General features: G+C 39.2%; 1 protein-coding gene across 4 annotated transcripts in view; it reads left to right on the top strand.

Moving 5' to 3' along the window:
* The window catches only part of TMEM237 (transmembrane protein 237), a 32,335-nt gene extending 15,257 nt beyond the window's left edge, over positions 1 to 17,078 (top strand). For all 4 annotated transcript variants that reach the window (XM_072617288.1, XM_072617291.1, XM_072617290.1 and 1 more), the window contains 7 exons: positions 2,605 to 2,765; positions 3,569 to 3,692; positions 4,135 to 4,326; positions 4,927 to 5,000; positions 8,546 to 8,639; positions 12,145 to 12,266; positions 16,835 to 17,078. In XM_072617288.1, coding sequence (XP_072473389.1) covers positions 2,605 to 2,765; positions 3,569 to 3,692; positions 4,135 to 4,326; positions 4,927 to 5,000; positions 8,546 to 8,639; positions 12,145 to 12,266; positions 16,835 to 16,902 — 835 coding nt within the window. In that variant the 3' untranslated portion in view covers positions 16,903 to 17,078. The remainder of the gene's footprint in view (positions 1 to 2,604; positions 2,766 to 3,568; positions 3,693 to 4,134; positions 4,327 to 4,926; positions 5,001 to 8,545; positions 8,640 to 12,144; positions 12,267 to 16,834) is intronic.
* The last annotated feature ends 3,556 nt before the right edge of the window (positions 17,079 to 20,634 follow it).

Raw genomic sequence — 20,634 nt, 5'->3', positions numbered from 1 at the left:
CTCTTTCAATAGCAGGGTTTAGGTTGGTTCCCTACATTAGTGCTCTTTCTGTCACATCGTGATGCTTTCCTAAGTCAGATTTGTTTTAGAGTCTTGCTTTAATATTTTTTTACTATGATTCTTCTAGTAACATAAATTATATTTACAAACTTAGCCAAAATCTATTGATTTTTAGTCCTGTGTCTCAGTCAGCGCATTTACATTTTCTGGGGTGAATAATTTACCATTATATTGGTTTGGTTCTGAATCTCAGAGAACAGATAACAGTATCATACCCACTTTCTAATCTAATTAAATGATTTATTAATAGCATTTAAATCACTGCTGGATCCTCACAAAAGAAGATGTAGGAAAACATGTGACTCTACCATTACCCTTAGGTCCTATTCTTGTGTTGGTTTTAGGAAATGAAATTGCACATCTAACTGTAATTTGTGCAATTGGCTTTATCCAGAGCTGTAGACCAGCAACAAATCAGGTGTGGTCTGAGATAGATAAGCTCTGTGAGAATTTATATCATGCAGACCAAGGGAGGTTGGAGCCTTTTACAGATAGACGATTTATGGCACCTTTGAATGTACCAGTTGTGAGGAGATAAAATGAGAATGACTGGGTTTATAGAATTTCTTTGGGATGCAGTTGTGAACTCATTTGTCATTCTAGCTATTTCCATCTCCCAGTCCCCCATCTGCCCTCTGAGGGAATCAGAAGAAGTATGTTTGAGTCCCAGTTCTATCACTTTGGGTAAACAATTTAATACCTCTGAGCCTCACTTTTCTCACCTCCAAAATGGGGTTAATACTGCCTTCTCTATTCACCTCGCGTGGTTGTTGTGAGAAACCTTAAAATGATTTAGAAATGTGAATTTACCACTCCTATGTCCTAGGCAGGACCATGAGGATCCAGTGAGTTACTATGTTTGAAAGTACTTTGTAACCATAAAGCACTGTATAGATATAGATCTATAATATACATAAGATTTATATGTGATATGTGTGTGTGTAAATATAGATATATATCCTTTTCTATCTGTGCTTTTGTTATTTTTTCATCATCTTTTCGTCTGTCACCGATCATCACTTTTGGGTAAATGAAGCTGATAATGACAACACAGTGCTGTCATGTAGGTGTTGGAGGTCAGCAGATAATTGTTAGTGCCCCTTAGCAAGTTCAGGAACCTTGACATTAGAGATTTTTAAGCCCTTTCAGCCTCAGTTTCTTATTTCAAAGATGAGGGAAGTGGACAAGAAAATCTATGAAGTTCCTTCCAGCTCAAGAAATTCTTTGATGACAAAGTCAAAATCAGCTCCGTGTTGGCAGGCTCTACTTTCCTTCCTTTTTTGAAGTTCAGGACATTTCTCTCCTTTTCTAATCCCAGAGTACCTTTCCTGTTTTATTTTATAGATAAGGAAACTGAGGCCAGGAGGGCTGAATCATTTATGCAAGGTCCCATACCGCCTCAGAGGTAGAAATAGAACTCATTACCAGGTCCTCTGACTGCCACTCCAGTTCTCTTTCCAGTGGCTTCATTCTGGAGGGGAAACCACGAAGTGGGAATCCGGCAGCAGTGGCTGAACACCATCAGGAAATACCATCATAGGACCATAGCTATCAGATTGAGATTCCTAAAAAGAGGAGGCCTGCTGTCACTCCCCTGCTCAGTAAGCTTCAGTGGCTCCCTCTTGCCAAATAAAGGATAACATATAAAGTCCTCTATCTGGCATCTAAACTCTTAAGTTAATTAATTATTTAAACTCTTCAAAATCTGACTCCAGGCTATCTTAACTTGATGGATTACACGTTACTCCCCCTTGAGTATGCTACACTCTAGCCAAATCTACCTGTTGTTTCCTGTATGTAGTAGTCTTTCTCCCACTTATGTGCTTTTAATTCTCTCATTTCTGATATGGTTCAGTATGGTTCTCCCTCCTCTTATCCAACTCTTGGAATACCAGATTCCCTTCAAGTGTCATTCAAATATCGTCTCCTTCGAGAAGCCCTTCCTGACCACTCCCTCCACCCCAGCCTTGATGGTGCCATCTTCTTACCCCCAATTACTGTTTAGTATTTACTTCTCTGTGGACATGGTGTGTGTCTGCAGTAGAACATATTTCATGTTCACAGCTGTACACCCATTAATGCAGTGCTTGTGGATTGATTGTTTCATAAGAACAGCTCATGTTTACAAAGGAAGCGAATGAAGCGTGGTCAGCCTGGGCCCACCCCCCAAAATGGATGCTCATCAGTGAAGCAAGAGAGTGCAGTGCTCCTAGGTGAGAAAGCCCCAGACCCTGAAGGAAGCTGACTTACGATAAGAAAGTCCAGAGAGTTAGAAGCATAGATGGGTGAAGAATGAAGCATGGCTAGCTACCAACAAAGTGGTAGCAAGGCCCTTAGTTCAGTATTATTAAATGATTACTAATCTTACTGATATTTAATCAGAATAAAAAATAAGAAATATAAAATGTTCATGCATTAAATATTCATAAAATTGAATGTTTCTACAAGTACATTTGGGGGAAAAAGGGCTTACCTTTCCAGTTCCCTCCTTTTGTGAAGGTTTCATAACCATATCTGCATTCTCATCCTGCTGCTGAATTACAGGAGAAGCCAGCCTACAGGATTGCACTATGCTAATGAGCTTGGAGTAGAGGAAGAGGACATAATCGCTGATGAGCAGAGCCATCCAGAGCAGCAGCCTTCAGTATTCACTGCACCCATGGGTGTTAGCCAGCCAGTGGGCAAAGTATTTGTAGAAAAAAGCAGTAAGTGATTTTGGGTTTTTGTCATCAATTTTTGTGTAAAATATCTGACCGTAGTAGCATATTAAATTAAAAACAGAGCATGCAGTTATATTGTCCTTTGGTGAGCTAAGTAGTTGTGATAATATTGTGCATATTTAATAAAATCCTCCCCAAATGGCAGTTGACATATCCATAGCGGGCCACGGCATATTTGTAATGGTAAATTGTGGCTGAGAAGTGACATAAAGGATAACATGGAGGAAGCCATATGATGATTGGATGAGATAAGAGACAGCATGGAGGAGTAGCGGGTTCTCTGATTTCTGCAACATCTAGAAAGGCCCAGAGAAAGGCTCAGGCTTGGTGGGCGTATCTGTGGGAGAAGACAGGTAAAAGGATGAGAAGGCCTGAGGGGCTTATTCTCTGCTGACACAGGGGAGAGAGGCAGCTTGGTCATTGTTCCTCCAAGGTCCACCTGATGAGAAGCCTACAAACTGCCTTCCGTAGACCAGGCTAGTCACTGTGCTGAACACACTGGATCTGATTTCTAAAAATTATTCTTATTTTTATTATTAAGAACAATAATAATAGAGCAAATTTTGCTTATTTATCTCATTGGGGCTATGTTTTTATTTGAAATACATACATATATATGTTTTAAACAATCAAAATATAAAGGGTCTTTTGAAACAGGAACAGTAATAGTGTTTCTCTAGGTAGAAAAGTAGTCAAGCATTATCTCAATTTTGGTTTGAGTAACAGTAAAAATAACTGTGAAAAATGCTTCATTTCATTGCTTGCTAATAATTCTTTATTGTTGCTAGGACGATTCCAGGCCACTGACCGGTCTGAATTAATTAAAACCACCGAAAATATTGATATGCTAATGGACGTAAAGCCTTCCTGGACGACCAGGGATGTTGCCCTGTCTGTACATCGAAGCTTCAGGTAGCTGCATTGATTTTTTTTCTTCAAAGGAAGGTGAAACGAATGCCAATAACTGAGATAGCTTGCATCTTTTAGCCTGTTCAAAACCTTTAACACTGTTGGCAGTTTTAAAATAGTGTCCAGTAATTTCTCATTATTGAATTGGAATTAAATAAAGGTTGGCCCATCTAGGGTAATGAAAATTCCAGTAATATAGTTATGGGATTCCCATTGTTATTGAAAATAATTGTATCTTTTTTTTTTAAATATAATTTTGTTTTTATAAACAGGGAAAGGTACAGTGTCACTTCAAGTGAGTCAAGAAATACTTATTAAACACTTATTATATATGTGAAGCAATGTTCCAAGTGCCAATTTTACAGAGAAACACAAAAATGTTGAGTTGTTTCTTTGAGATGAACCATTTATAATAATTTTGAATCCTTTTCTCCCCTCCATCTAGGATGATCGGTCTCTTTTCTCATGGCTTCCTTGCTGGCTATGCTGTGTGGAATGTTGTTGTAATCTATGTTCTGGCAGGAGAACAGTTGTCGGATCTCTCCAACTTCCTGCAGCAGTACAAGGTCTTGGCGTATCCTACTCAGAGCCTCCTCTACCTGCTTCTGGCTGTAAGCACAATTTCAGCTTTTGACAGGTAAGATAACCATAGAGTCACTGAAGCTTTCCATCATCAAGGAGCAGTGTCATGGCTATAATGTTTCAGTGCCCAGACTATAAAACAAGAATGCTGTTTTCCATATGATTTTAAAAAAACACTGTCACGCTTTTTGAGGGATAAGTATCAGAACAATAGAGAATTTGGGGGAAAATTTTTCTGTAATTTTAAGTAAGTAGTAAGTTTTAGCCCAGAGAAATGAAAAATAGTAAGAGGGCTTTGGCAAGGAGGCAAAGAGACTAAACAATGTTATGTAGATAATCAAATTCGGAGAGTCTTTTAAACTGTCTTTTTGCGTTTTGGGGCTTCTAAGTCCCAGAGTGTATTATTTGACACACATTTTTAGCAAGTCTGTATCTATTGTTTGAAATAAAAGAATTTGTGGGAGTGTGAGGGAGACCATTAGGAGAAGAACATAGATGACACAGTGCTATGCACACTGTGGGTATTTAATGCTTATTAACTGAATTCAGTATTACGTAATAGCATTACAGAAAGACCAGAATTATTTACAGAACAGAGAATTTCTTTAAGAACAGTTTTCTGCTACATTGTGACAAGAAACTTTCCTTTTTCTAGGATTGATTTTGCTAAAACATCAGTAGCAATTCGAAGTTTTCTTGCCCTGGACCCAACAGCTTTGGCTTCTTTCTGTAAGTAAAGGTTAAAGAGGTACTATTACCACCTATGTCAAACTCTGAACTTTTTTAGTACTGAATTACAAAAGCAGTGTGAGTTTTCATATTAAGTCGGGTGCTTTTATTTGAGAGGATTCCTAACAATCTGGTAGGAATAGATGATGTGTGTGTGTGTGTACGTGTACGTGCGCATGTAATATATGTATGTATTATATATTTCATATGTGTATATTTTATAAGTATATACATATGTGTATATGTATGTATATACATACGTGTGTGTGTGTGTGTGTATAGATATATATTGCCAGGCCTAGAGGCCTGTGTGGGCTACCCGAGTCTTTCTTACCTCACCTCCCGAGGTCTTCGGCTGGCCACGCCGGATGCACATATGAGAGAAAGGACGTTCCAGAGTCGAACAAGGGTTGAGCTTTATTTCAGGGTCTAGTTACAAGTGCAGGGGGGTCTTCCTTAGGAGGAAGAGGGGGAGATTTCCTAAGGAGGCTAAGCTTAAGGGATTGGAAGTAGAAGTACAAGCGGGGAGAGAGGAAAGAAGAAAGCGGAGCCTACTATCCTCTTGGCTCCTCACGTGCTAAGAGAGCTTTCAGGCTTCCTCAATCCTACTTAACCTTCAGCCGCACAGTTTGCATCTCAATACCGTGCTGTTAGGTAACTAGGTGTGCTCCAATCCGGGACCATCTCGAGGGCGGGGAGATCTCTCTCCCATCACGTTTCTCACGGGAAGAGGCGGAATTACTCGAGATAGCTCGGTTCACCTCTATTCCCTGCCGTTTCCTGGTAGGGTCTCGTGAGAGCTCTAAGATTTAGAAGCTCCCACCTTTACCCGCCCGAGACTGTCCACACGGAATTGAGCTTCCAATCCCAACAATATATAATATTCTTTGTAGTATTCTTCAAGATACAAGGTAGCTTAGTGGGTAGAGAGCTAGCCTTTGAGTTAAGACACCCTGGGTTCAAGTCTTGCCCCTTACATACACATTTCTGATGACCATGGACAGGTCACTTAATGTCACAGTATCTCAGAAGGCTGCTGGAGCAGGGGAGAGTAAGTCCCATAGTTCAAAGCACAGGGAGACAGGACCACAATACATGCTCATCTGGGGTCTCCTAAGAGGGGTCTCCTGTTAGGCCTCACCAGAGCCACAACACAAGACAGGGCCATCACAGCACCAGACAACCCACTGCAGAACCAGCAGGAAGCAGAGGAATCCAGAGCACTGCCCAAGCACCCTGGGCAGGAGCCACAACAGGAAAAAGGCAGCTTCCACGCAGTTCATGCCAGAGCCATGGAGGTCCCTAGAAGAGACCTGAAACCAGTGCTCCTAGTCAAGCCACCACAGAAGGCAAGACCAATTGAGCAGCAGTTCATTCCTAGCAGTCAGGGCCTTGCAGGAGGCCTACAACCAGTGCCATTTACAACTTCTAGTAGAGGCCTTGTAGAAGACATACCAAACTGCTGCAAGTGGAATTTAACAGAGGTAAACTGAGGCACATTTCTCCCAAAAATGATAACATTTCCTGTCAGGGGCATGCTGCCTGCCAGTAAAACTGTCAATGGCTCTTCCTCTGGCCAAAGACCCCAAGCAAAAGGACAGCTCCCCTTTATAGGTCTTGGGGATTACAAAAGAAAGAACAGAACAGGAGAAGTGACATCATGGGGTTGAAGGCAACATGATTGATGACAGAGCTGAGGTGCAGGGAACAATATGATTAGTTGGAAATTTTTTAATGAGGGGCAAGGAGCGACCCCTTCCTTCAAAAGATGACCAGCAGCCCCTTGGGATAACCAGCCAGGCATCCGTGAAGGGCATCTTGGTGGTGTAAAGATACTAGAACCAGCATCTCCCAAGGTCAGCTCAGTTCCTTGAGGCAAGAATTGAATGGTGATTATTAGCAAGAGAACAGCTAAACTTAATCCTTTATAGACCAGCTGGATTCTGAACTGAGGCCAGACACAGAAAATCACAACTTAAACACTTAGGAGACAAAAGCAGTTACAGGACAAAAATCAGTTAATTGTAACAAGGATCAATTAAAAATGATACAAAATCAATTTTAGTTTTCCAAAAACACAAAGAAGTCCAGGGGGGTAAGAGAAGCCCATGAGGTCAATCCAAAAGAACCGAGTAACTCAACAACCAGTACAAGTGTAGCCTGAGAGAAAAGAGCCATTTGGACCCAAAGACTCCAAAAGTAATTACAAGAAATTCAAGAAATAAAAAATGAAATTATAAATGAAATTACCGCTCTTAAGGGGGAAAACTTTGCATGGAGAATAAAAAGCTTAGGAACAAAGGTAGAAAAATCTCACCCAAGTTATTTGACTTCCTGAAAAACAGAATGAAGTAAACTCAATGATTCTATAAAACAAGAAATATTGGGAAAAAAATCCAGACTGTTAGAATAATTAATAGTGAATGTAAATCACAGTGTTGAACAAGCCGTAAACGAACTCCCAAAAGGGAGAAAATCTCCAGGATAGATTTACAAGTCATTTCCATCAAACTTTCAAAGAACAGTCAACTCCAGTTTTACATAAATGTTTGCAAAAATAGAGAAAGAGAGCATCCTACCAAATTCCTTTCATGAGACAAGTACTTGATACCTAAAAGTCTGAGAAAATAGAACTCCAGATCAATAGCTCTACTGAATATTGATGCAAAAAGTATTTAGTAAAGTATCAACAAAATGGATACAAGAAAATATTTAAAAGATCATACACTGCAGCCAAGTTAGATTACACTAGGAATGCTGGGTTGCTTTGTTATTATGAAAATAACATATAACAAACCATATTCATTTTTTTGAATCACATAATTACATCAATTGATACAGAAAGTTTTTGTCCAGATACAACAGCCTTTTAAGTTAAAAGCACTAGAAAACATAAGAACAAAGGACCTCTCCTTAATATGGCAAATAATGTCTAAAAAGTAAGAACTCTTATTGTGTATAATGGAGAAATCCTAGAGGCCTTTCTAATAATTTCAGGGATAAAGCAATGATGTCCATTGTCGCCATTACTGATATTTACTAGATCAGTAAAACAAGGAAAAGAAATGGAGGGAATAAACACAGGCAAAGAAGAAATAAAAATTGTTACCTTTTTTTCAGATGATATGGTAGTTTACTTAGAGAACCATAATTATGGTGTCTTTAAGCATAATGGAGTTTCCTTGCTTTTCTCTTCTAACCATGTCTATTTTATTTTTAAAGGTTGTTCTATTGTCCTTGTGAATTTTGGGACTTTAATCATTTAGGCTGTAGGCAGTAGTCACAGTCAGTATAAGGCACTTTAAAGAACATTTATTACAATGTAGGACAAAAACAAAATAGTATATAATCATTCCTTTTGGAAGTCCTGTGACCAATGAAAAATGACTGCTGTGGAAGGGAAGGTAAAATAAAATATTAAGAACTGCTATTTGGTTTGGGGTCTATGACTGATATGGAATAGTTTTAAATAATTTTAGTTATACTTAATAATTTAAATATATTTTATAGTGTTAATAATTTGAGGTTTGTGGGTTTTTTTCTAGTGTACTTTGCTGCTCTTGTCTTGTCTCTGAGCCAGCAGATGACAAGTGACAGAATCCATCTTTACACACCTGCATCAGTTAATGGTAGCCTCTGGTAAGAAATCATTACCAGTTTCTGTAGCTGTAGAAATAATATTGTTATTAATATTGGTTTACATTTACTTTTTTATTCTACACCTAAATCCAAGAGAACTTCATTTTTGTTTATATGATGAAGGCAGTGGGAAGCAGCACAAAATACTAGAGTATTGGCCTTGGAAACAGAAAGACTGGGCTTCAAAATCTGCTTCTGGCACACACCAGCCATGTGACCTTGGGGCAAGTTATTTATTTACTCTCTCAGTGCTCTAGGCAGCTCTCCAAAACTATAGATTACGGAAGAGTCACTGATCTGTGTAAGTAGGGGGAATTTCCAGACTAGGTGTTCTCCACAGTGGTGACATTACAGGTCCAGATGAAATAGGGGGAAGGGGGAAAGGAAGTGTAATGGAATGGGGGCTCGGAATTCCCTTGACTATCTATCTCAGTAGCACTTATGCTTTTCAACTAGAGGATGACTGAGTCACGCATGGACATCTGAAGGTTTAAAGAACATCTTTCTGGAAATCTGTATTAGGCTTTGTCTGCAGAGAAGGGGAAAGATGAAAGAGACTCCATTCTGCTCACAAACACATCATAGATAATTATGATTGTCTAAGTAAATGTGGTTGTTATGATGAGTCATTAAAAATGATGGTTCACAAAGATTTTCTAGTTAGATGCATTCGTTAATTATAATCATCGTTGTAATTAAAATTACATTGCATCATTACAATAGCTGCATAATTGGTCTTTCTGCCTCAAGTCTCTCCCCTCTCCAGTATATCCTCCGTATAACTGCCATATAAAGTGATCTTCCTACATCAGACTGACCACGTCACTTCCCTACTCATTAAACTGCAGTTATCTTTCTCTTATATCTTTTATATCTGTGGCCTCTGGGCCACAGATTCCCCACCCCTGATTCAGGATCAATCAGTCAAGGAGCAGTCTCAGCCCTCAAGGTGATTACCTTCTAATAGGGGAGGAAGCATGTACATTTATAAGTCTATCTATAGATAAAACGAATAAAAGGCAATTGGAGGAGGAAGGTAGAGGTAGGTAGAATCTTGAAGCAAAGCAAGGCTGCTAAGAGACGAAGTTGAGGAGAGGGTCTGTTGGACATGTGGAGTCTTTCATAGGCCAGCTCCAGCCTACCTTTCCGACCTTATTGTACACATTTCTCCTCTTCGCATGTTCTGCAGTCCAGGTAACCTGGCTGCTTTGGCATTTCTGACAGAAGAATCCGTGTTCCTTTGAATCAGCTGTCCTCCAAACCTGCTATTGACATTTTATATTTCATTGTTTCTATTTTGGCCAGAAACCCTGAGGGTCTTCCCTTCCCAGTTTGATTTTTTTTTTTTTATTAAAGGGGTCATCCCTTGACTCACTTCTTAAACAGCCCTATTTACTAAATGGGTGTTGCCTCATCAAAGTGATAACTTGGAAAGACCTCTTAAAAAGGCCAAGGTCTCCCACTGCATCTTGGCCATCTCCAGTTGTCCTGATCCATATCTGACCACTGAACCCAAATTGCTCTGGAGGAGAAAGTGAATCTGATGACTTTGTACAACCCTCCCTCATTTAAATCCAATTCACTTGCAAGTCACGGCATCACCTCTCTGATGCCATGGTCCTCCTTGAGAATGAAGGACAAACCACAGCCCCCAAGCCTGACGTGCACTCTTTACTCACTTGTACCTGTTAAAATTCCTAGTTTTCTTCAAAACTCCTGCAGGCCTTGCCTGATCCCCACAAAAAACTGCCTTGTATTTATTGTGTGTATATTTGTATTTGTATGAGTTATCTCTTCCTAGAGGAGGAGCGTAAGGACTTGTCTGGAAGAGCAGAAATGATTTCATTTTCGTTTTTGTCATCCCGGGGCCTGGCACAGAATTGGTGCTTAATAAAGCTGCTGGATTCATTAATTTATCCTTCTTTGATGTTCCTTATCTGTTGTGTTGCAGTCTCTACGCACCTCTTTTTTGCCTTCTGTGTGATACTTGTTGTCAGGTCTTCAAAGTCTTTTTGTGCTTTATCTCATAACCATATAAATGCTGGGGTAAAATATTGATATTAAAAATATGGGTTCATTTCTGGGAAAAGTTTGAAGTCATGAAGGGGGCTCTATAAATTTCCAGATTCAATCTAGCCTTCATACTTTTTCTGGGTTCAAATAATCCATTTTTACTGGGTTTTTTTCCCGTGTGTGTGTGTGTGTGTGTGTGTGTGTGTGTGTGTGTGTGTGTGTATGTATGTGTATATAAATAAATAAATGAATATGTATGTATGTGTGTGTATACACATACACATATTCATAAGCGTACATATATATGGGTATGTATATGTTTGTGTTACACATGTGTTTGTATGTATACATGTTTTTACATATACACAGATATATGAATATATAACATAAATATAGCTATAAATGTATATATATATGTGTGTGTGTATGTATGAAACATGCACACACACACTCATAAACACTGATGGCCAAGCTTTAGAAGTTGGCTGTCCATCTGTGTGCCATAGTCTGAGCAATAGGCATTCTTCGTCCACTTATTTTATCTCATGTAAACGGTGAGAACAAATTCTTTGGAATGATTATGAATTTGTTTCAAGAGGTTTTTCAATGTTCCAGGGCTTGATATATTCATGGCATGATATCATTCATAAACAAGAATATCAGGAAAATCTACTTTCTCTAGGAAAGTCCTCCAAAACTTGGATTCAGCCGGGTATCCCTTTATTAAAGTGACAAAGGCCTTTGACAAGCATGCATCTTACTGTTTTATCCTTTATCTGATGTTTATGATCAAGGTAGTTTTTGTTGTGGATGGTTGGGAGATACCTTGTTGGAAGAGAGCCTTTAGGGTAGTGTTTTACTTTACTGAATCAAAGGCTTTTTAATAATGATAGCTTGTGGTTTTCTAATTTCTTGGTGTCTTCCCTCACTCCAGATGTCTCCTGGCTCAGTCTCTGAACACCTCTAGTACATACCTCCTCTGTATATCCTTGGTCTAATCCAGCAGACTTTTCTGTCATTGTTCTTTTGTGTCCCTTGGGCTGCCCCCTGAAGCACATTTGGGACTGGCATGTAAGAATCCAGAACCTTATCAACAAGGGGCCAGCCTGCTCAGCAGAAAATAGTGGTGACTCAGGAAGAACGAGGCTAATTTCCCACTTCTAACTCATTCTGACTATAATGACCCTGGGCGAGGGGCAGTAACCCTCTTGGTGTCCCAGATGGCTCTTTAAGATTATAACTTACAGAATACTTACATATCTGCATTGGTACAGGTAATTTTCTTGTGAGGAGTTTTCTGCACCAATGAAATCACAAGTCTTGACCCAGTTACCCAACCTAACCTCACCCCCTAAAAGATGAACCTCTAATTTTATTTCCTCTGGTATTTGGGGGTGGGATGGATTTGCACCAAGCACTCTTTAAATTAATAAGAATGTTGCATGTATAAAAATAAAGTCAGTTCCAAGAAGTATTGTCATCCTTTTTTTAGGTCAGCAGGTACAGAAGAACAAATTCTCCATCCCTGGATTGTGGTGAACTTGGTTGTGGCTCTTCTGGTTGGACTGTCTTGGCTTTTCTTGTCTTATAGGCCAGAGATGGATCTCAGTGAAGGTATGAAAACACAAGATCAGTGTAGGAAAATATTGGTACCATTAGAACTTCTAATATTATTCAAAAACCTTCTTTTAATGGGCATAGTTTTTCTCAGTGATGACAAATTCTGAACTTGAGAATTCACTGTCATTAATTCAGTGCTTTAAGAAACAGAATACTTTACAGTATCTGAAGGTCTCATATAGCTTCTGCTGTACAATCATTATTACAGTTATTAGATTGTGAGCTTTTCTAGGGTAAGGGCTGTCTTTTGCCTTTTTTTGTATCCCTATCACTTAACAAAGTGCCTGGCACATAATAGGTGCTTAATAAATGCTTAGTGACTTAGTAAGACATGATCACATATCTTACTATTAAGCCAGATGATATTCAACAACAATAATAAATATGTATAGACTGTGTATTATGTGCATGGCATTGTGCAAGAGTCTGTGCCTGAGGTAAAGGAATAGATGATGTGGGCCTAGCCGTCAAGCAAAGTATAGTATGTCAACATATGACAAGTTAAACCAGGTAGTGATATTCAGTCAGCAGTTAAAAATGAGAATTTGGAGCTCAGGAGAGAGCTGGAGCCAGAATTGTGGATTTGTAAGTTAGATAGAGGTAGTAGTTGAAACCTTGGGAATCAATGAGATCACCAGGGGAGAGAATATGAAAAGAGAAGAGAGCCAAGGACAGCCTCGGAGGAGTATCTATGCAGGGGGTGGGAAATGGCAATGATTGAAGTTGGGATTCAGTTTTCCTGATTATCTGTTGCTGTATGTAAAGAATTTTCTAACTTTTAACAAATATTCAACAAGCATTTCTAAAATACTTGCTACATCAAGAGTTTTATGCTGTGTGCTCAGGAACATAACGTATTGTATGACAAACTCCTTCATGGAGCTTACTAGTGGAAGAAAATACAAATAATTATAAGGCAAAATATTACATGATAAGTGCATTAGAGAGTTGCAAAATAAAGCATGTCTCACATTTATGTGGAGGAAGAAAATTAGTTTTGTTTTCAGCATGTTCAGTTTGAGATGCTTCCTGAACATCAAGTTCAAAATTTCCAATAGGCAGTTGTTCATGTGGGACAGGAGGTCAGGAAAGAGATTGGCACTAAATAGACAGATGAGACAGACTGAGAATCAGTCACATAAAGATGATGATTGAAACATGGGTCCTGAAACCACCAGGATATAATTTATGGAGAGACAAAAGAGGGTCTAACGCAGATCCAGGGAATACACTCCATGTGTGTGGATGATGGTCAGAGAAGGAGCAGTCAGATATGGAAGCAGAGAATCAGGACATTGCAGTGTCATAAACAACCACAGAAAAGAAAAAGTATTCAGGAGGAGAGGATTGTCAACAGGTTTAAATACCATGTAGAACTCAAGAAGGATGAGGGTGATGAAAAAGCCATTTGAAATGACAATTAAGATACTATTAGCAATGTACTAGATATTATTAGCAATGTACTACTGTTGGTAGTCTAGCATCTGAAAGAAGATTTGGTACCACAACCCAAATCCACTAAACTGCATGTAGCCCTTTAACCTACCACTAGATATATGCCCTATAAGGGTCAAAGATGAAGGCAAGGGACCCATATACACAAATTATGTATAAAGATATTCATTGTTGTAACATCTAAAGAGGTGAGTGTCAATTTGTGGAACAGATTGTGGTAAATGAATGTAATGGAATATTATTACATTATAAGATGATGATAGCGAGGGATAAGAGAAACCCTGGTGAAGAGTGCAGTGAGCAAAAGTAGGAGAATATTTCACTTGACAACCACATTAATGTAAGAAAAGTGACTTTGAAAGACTTTAGCACTTTAAACAATGCAGTGATCAATTGTGACTTCATAAAATGGATGAGGCATGCTTCCTATCTCTTGGCAGAGAGGTGAATGGACAGGAGATCCAGAATGAGGCTTATATTTTCCAGTGTGGACCAATATCATTTTGTTTTTCTTTTTCACTCTTAAATTTATATATTTTAAATTTTAACAATTTTTCCAATTGCATGTAAGAACAGTTTTTAACCTTCATTTTTTTTTAGTTTTGAGTTCCAAATTTTATCTCATCCTCCACCCCTTTCACTGAGAAGGCAAGCCATTTTGATAAATACATGTGCAGTCGTGTAAAACATATTTCCATATTAGCCATGTTATGAAAGAAGACAGACCAAAAAAAGCCCCAAGAAAAATAAAGTAAAAAAAAAAAAACCTACTATACTTTGATCTGCATTCAGATTTCATCAGTTGTTTCTCTGGAGGTAGATAGCATTTTCTTAAAAATTGAATTATTTTATTTGTTTTCAGTATTCGACAATCACTTTCATATATCTTAGATTTTTTTTCCACTCCCTCCCTCTCATTCCCCCTCCCTTCCCACTGCCTCCCTTAGATGGCATACAGTCTTATATAGCTTCTACACATACATTCCTTGCATAGAAGAATTAAAATGAATGAGAGAAACCACAAAACAAAACAAAGCAAAACATAAATACAAAAGAAAATGGTCTCTTTCTGTCTGCAATCCAGTTTCATAGTTCTTTCTCTGGATGTGGAAGGCATTTTGCCTCAGGAGTCCATTGGAAATTTTTTTTAAGTCCATGCATTTCAATGAAGTACTGAGTCTACCAGAAAAATTCCTTGCACACTGTGGTTGTTGCTGTGTACAAAGCTCTCCTGGTTCTGCTCCTTTCACTCAGCATCAGTTCATATAAGTCTTTCCAGGATTTTCTGAAGTCTGCCTGCTCATCATTTCTTAATAGCGCAATAGTCTTTCATTACATTCATATACCACAACTTGTTCAACCATTTCCCAATTGATGGGCGTCCCCTTGATTTCCAGTTTGGGGCCACCATAAAGAGAGCTGCTATAAATATTTTTGTACATGTGGTACCCTTTCTCATTTTTATGATCTCTTGGGAATACAATCCTAGGAGCGATATTGCTGAGTCAAAGGATATGCACATTTTTGTAGCCCTTTGGGCACAGTTCCAAATTGCCCTCCAGAATGGTTGGATCAGCTCACAGCTCCACCATCAATGAATTAGTGTTCCAACTCTCCTACATCTTCTCCAACATTTATCATCTTCCTGTTCTGTCATGTTAGCTGATCTGATAGGTGTGATGGGGTACCTCAGAGTTGTTTTGATTTGCATTTCTCTAATCAATAGTGATTTAGAGCATTTTTTCATGACCCTATTAGATAGCTTTAATTTCTTCCTCTGAAAATTCCCTGTTCATTGGATAGCATTTTTCATTACAGGTCCAATTTATTTTTCTGAACTGTATGTATTTATTACAAGGGAAGATTTCAGTTGGGGGGAGGAGCAGATTGTGGGCTAAAATATATTCAAGAGGAGATACAAAGAAGACCTTTTTTTGTTGCTATGGTGTTAAATTTGATAAATACTTTCTTGAAACTCAAATTATACATAATAGAGATTTACATTTCCATACCTAATCCTTTTGTCTTCTTTTGTTATATATTGAAGTGCTTGTTAATATTTGTTAAACTCATGAAGATCATTGATAAGCTTGGAAAGAGCAGTTTCAGTTAAATGATGAGGTCAGGAGTCAGATTGCAAAGGTGTGAGGAGTGAGAAAGAGGAAAAGAAGTGGAAACAGTGAAAGGGAACAGATTCTTTTTTAGAAGTTTGTGAAAGGGAAGATGACAGACAGCTTAATGAAATGAGTCAAGTGAACCTTTTTTGTTTATTTTAAAAGACATGAAACATCAGGAAATCCAGCAGAGAGAGGTTAAATATTAGCAATAAGGGGTAGTTATGGATGCAGTGTACCAAATGGGATGGAATTAAGGTTACACAAAGAGAGTTTTAGTGAGAAGGGCCACCTTGTTATTAGAAATCGAAGGACAAATAGAGAGAATAGAGGATGAAGTGAAGAGATTTTAAGATGTAGAGAAAGGGAGAAGAGAGAGCTCACTTCTTGCATGAAGCAAGGTTCCTTACCCTGAGAGGGTCAGGGGTGGGCAGAGAAAAATTTGGAGTAGCTCTGTGAAGGCTATAGAGAATTAGGGAGTACAAGGATTGCCTTGTGGCAGTGAGGGCCCAGTTGAGGCCAGATGCATTTGTGTTTTTAATTAATTATTTTTGTCAAACATTTATTTTTTTCTCCCTCCCACCTGCCCCCACCCCAAGGAGGGATAAATCTTTTTTAACAGTCAAAACAAAACACATTCCCATGTAGTGATTGTATCCTAAAATGTTATATTCTGCATATTTACTAAACTCTTGCAGGAGGTAGGTTATTCTTCATCACTGGTCCTCTGGAATAGGGGTCAATCACTCTGTTGATTGAGTTCTTAAAATATTTCAGAATTATTCATTTTTATGTTGTTCTTAATATGAATAATAATACAAATTTTAACGACACTAAACTACTGAGAGTTTCTTACTGTATTGGGGGAGTTTTCTTTATTTCATCATGTGAACTGTATTCAAGACTCAAGCATATCTGCATTAATAATTAATAATAATATCATTAGGAATGGGCAACAGCTTTATATATTGATCTATCTTTTCTTCCCCTCAGAGCTGATGTTTTCTTCTGATGTTCAAGAATATCCTGATGTGGAAAAAGAAAACATATCCCCTTCATGATGTTAAAAATCTGTCTTCGAAACTAGTTCAGTATTTTAATGTTCCAGTTGTCATATGTACTTTTTTTAGAATGTATTTTACAAGATGTTTGTAAATGTATCTAAAATTATTTTTATTATAGAAATCCATGTCCCAAGATCATGAAAAATATTAAAAGTTTTGCATGCTGTTTACAACTATCAGTTTCCATGGCATTATTATCTCAATGTAGGTAGAAGCTCTAAGAATTTTTTTTTCCATTTTAAATTTATTTATTTAACTTTTAACGTTCATTTTCACAAAATTTTGGGTTCCAAATTTTCTCCCCATTTGTCCCCTTCCCCCCACCCCAAAACACGGAGCATTCTAATTGCCCCTATCACCAATCTGTCCTATCTTCTATCATCCCTTCCTTCCCTTGTCCCCATTTTCTCTTTTGTCCTGTAGGGCCAGATAACTTTCTATACCTCTTTACCTGTATTTCTTATTTCCTAGTAGCAAGAACAGAACTCGACAGTTGTTCCTAAAACTTTGAGTTCCAACTTCTCTTCATCCCTCCCTCCCCACCCATTCCCTTTGGAAGGCAAGCAATTCAATATAGGCCATATCTGTGTAGTTTTGCAAATGACTTCCATAATAGTAGTGTTGTGTTAGACTAACTATATTTCCCTCCATCCTATCCTGCCCCCCATTGCTTCTATTCTCTCTTTTGATCATGTCCCTCCCCAAGAGTGTTGACTTCAAATTGCTCCCTCCTCCCATTGCCCTTCCTTCCGTCCTCCCCCCGACCCTGCTTATCCCCTTCTCCCCCACTTTCCTGTATTGTAAATAGGTTTTCATACCAAAATGAGTGTGCATTTTATTCCTTCCTTCAGTGGAATGTGATGAGAGTAAACTTCATGTTTTTCTCTCACCTCCCTTCTTTTCCCCTCCACTAATAAGTCTTTTGCTTTACTCTTCTATGAGAGATAATTTGCCCCATTCCATTTCTCCCTTTCTCCTCCCAATATATTTCTCTCTCACTGATTGATTTCATTTTTTTAAGATATGATCCCATCCTCTTCAATTCACTCTGTGCACTCTGTCTCTATGTGTGTGTGCGTGTGCATGTGCATGTGTGTGTGTGTGTGTGTGTGTGTGTGTGTGTGTGTGTGTGTGTAATCCCACCCAGTATCCAGATACTGAAAAGTTTCAAGAGTTATAAGTATTGTCTTTCCATGTAGGAATGTAAACAGTTCAACTTTAGTAAGTCCCTTATGACTTCTCTTTGCTGTTTACCTTTTCATGCTTCTCTTCATTCTTGTGTTTGAAAGTCAAATTTTCTTTTCAGCTCTGGTCTTTTCATCAAGAATGCTTGAAAGTCCTCTATTTCATTGAAAGACCAATTTTTCCCCTGAAGTATTATACTCAGTTTTGCTGGGTAGGTGATTCTTGGTTTTAGTCCTAGTTCCTTTGACTTCTGGAATATCATACTCCACGTCCTTTGATCCCTCAATGCAGAAGCTGCTAGATCTTGTGTTATCCTGATTGTATTTCCACAATACTTGAATTGTTTCTTTCTAGCTGCTTGCAATATTTTCTCCTTGACCTGGGAACTCTGGAATTTGGCCACCATGTTCCTAGGAGTTTCTCTTTTTGGATCTCTTTCAGGAGGGGATCAGTGAATTCTTTCAATATTTATTTTGCCATCTGGTTCTAGAATCTCAGGGCAGTTTTCCTTGATAATTTCATGAAAGATGATGTCTAGGCTCTTTTTTTGATCATGGCTTTCAGGTAGTCCCATAATTTTTAAATTCTCTCTCCTGGATCTACTTTCCAGGTCAGTTGTTTTTCCAATGAGATATTTCACATTCTCTTCCATTTTTTCATTCTTTTGGTTTTGTTTTGTGATTTCTTGGTTTCTCATAAAGTCATTGGCCTCCATCTGTTCCATTCTAATTTTGAAAGAACTGTTTTCTTCAGTGAGCTTTTGAACCTCCTTTTCCATTTGTCTAATTCTGCTTTTGAAAGCATTCTTCTCCTCACTGGCTTTTTGAACCTCTTTTGCCAATTGAGTTAGCCTATTTTTCAAGGTGTTATTTTCCTCAGCATTTTTTTGGGTCTCCTTTAGCAAGGTGTTGACCTGCTTTTCATGCTTTTCTTGCATCTCTCTCATTTCTCTTCCCAGTTTTTCCTCCACCTCTCTAACTTGATTTTCAAAATCCTTTTTGAGCTCTTCCATGGCCTGAGCCCACTGAATATTTATTTTGGATGTGTGGGATACAGAAGCCTTGACTTCTGTGTCTTTCCCTGATGGGTAAGCGTTGTTCTTCCTCATCAGAAAGGAAGTGAGGAGATATCTGTTCACCAAGAAAGTAACCTTCTGTGGTCTTATTTTTTTTTTCCCTTTTCTGGGCATTTTCCCAGCCAGTTACTTGACTTCTGAGTGTTCTCTCCACACCCACCACGCCTCCAGATCCGCCCAGCCAGAGTTTGGGTGTCTGAGATTCAAATGCTGCTCCCCAACCTCAGGGCTTTTGGCGGGGGCAGGGCTGCTATTCAGTTGAGATTAAGTTCAGGTGCTCAGGTAGGGGCAGGGCCACCTCACAGGGCCCAGTTCCCTCAGGGGGTTTATGTGGAGACCTTCAACAATGGATCCAAGCTCCTGCCTGCTTTGTTAGCCCCTGTCTGCTGCTGCCTATGCAGCTGCCTCCCGAGGGGGGGGCCTGAGTCATGGGGAACCCCACTCCCCTCTTGATGAGCTGAAAAGACCCTCCCACTGACCTTTGGCACCTGTGGGTAGAGGGACCTGCGAGGCTGCTGGAGATTCTGTCCCTGGAGCCTGCTCAGATCTGCTCCCCTCTGTGCAGCGGCCAAGGCAGGGCTGGGCTGTGCTCCGGGTCCAGGCCGCAATGGACCTTTCGCGTCAGTTTTTCAGGACTCTCTGGAACAGAAATCTCCTCCACTCTGTTGTTCTGTGGCTTCTGCTGCTCCAGAAGTTGTTGGGAGTTCTTCTTTACAGATATTTTATGGGCTGTGGGTTCGGAGCTAGCGTATGTGTGTGTTTCTAATCAGCCATCTTGGCTCCGCCCCTTAAGGGAAAGAATTTTGATGCATTTTTATCCTTTACTGTCTTAACCAATTATATTTGCATTTGTAATATTTATTCCATGTACCATTGTCAATGCCTGAAAATGCTAGTAAGGAAGAAGACAGAACTATTTAACATTATAACATGTTATAAGTCAAATTTAGATACAAACTCAAGGAATAGAATAAAAAAGACCTATGTATATTCTTTAAAAATACTTTACTGAATTAGCTTACATTTAAAATTCAGATTTACTTGTTGGAAAACTGCTTACCGGGTAGGTGTCATGCAGTAGTTTTTTCAGATAATTTAGTTTAACTTCTATTTCAAGGCTGATTGTTTGACAAATTTCCTAAGGAAAGAAGAGGTTCCTTCCCTGTGATGACTTCTGTCCTTCGTACACCACCTACAGACCTAAGGGGTTACCCTGCCACAAGCTTGGCGGTGTAAACGTTTTGTGCAGGGGTGACTTGGGATCTGCTCCATGGAAGAGGACCAGGATGAGGATGGGTTGAGGAGCCTGGGCACTTGGGGTCAGGTGAGATGAATGGCCCATCCCAAGGGCTGGACGAATGCCGACTTAGGTTGGAGGTCGGAGAGCAGCGCACTCTGCAGATGGCCTGCAGCCGGGGCTCTTCCGGGGAGGGGCGGAGGGGGGAGGGCACGGCCCTTCTGGCGCCTGC

The sequence above is a fragment of the Notamacropus eugenii genome, chromosome 6, assembly GCF_028372415.1.
Source record: "Notamacropus eugenii isolate mMacEug1 chromosome 6, mMacEug1.pri_v2, whole genome shotgun sequence".
Taxonomy (NCBI): Eukaryota; Metazoa; Chordata; class Mammalia; order Diprotodontia; family Macropodidae; genus Notamacropus; species Notamacropus eugenii.
The sequence above is the reverse complement of the archived record's forward strand: the minus strand, read 5'-3'. Positions and strand labels throughout refer to the sequence as shown.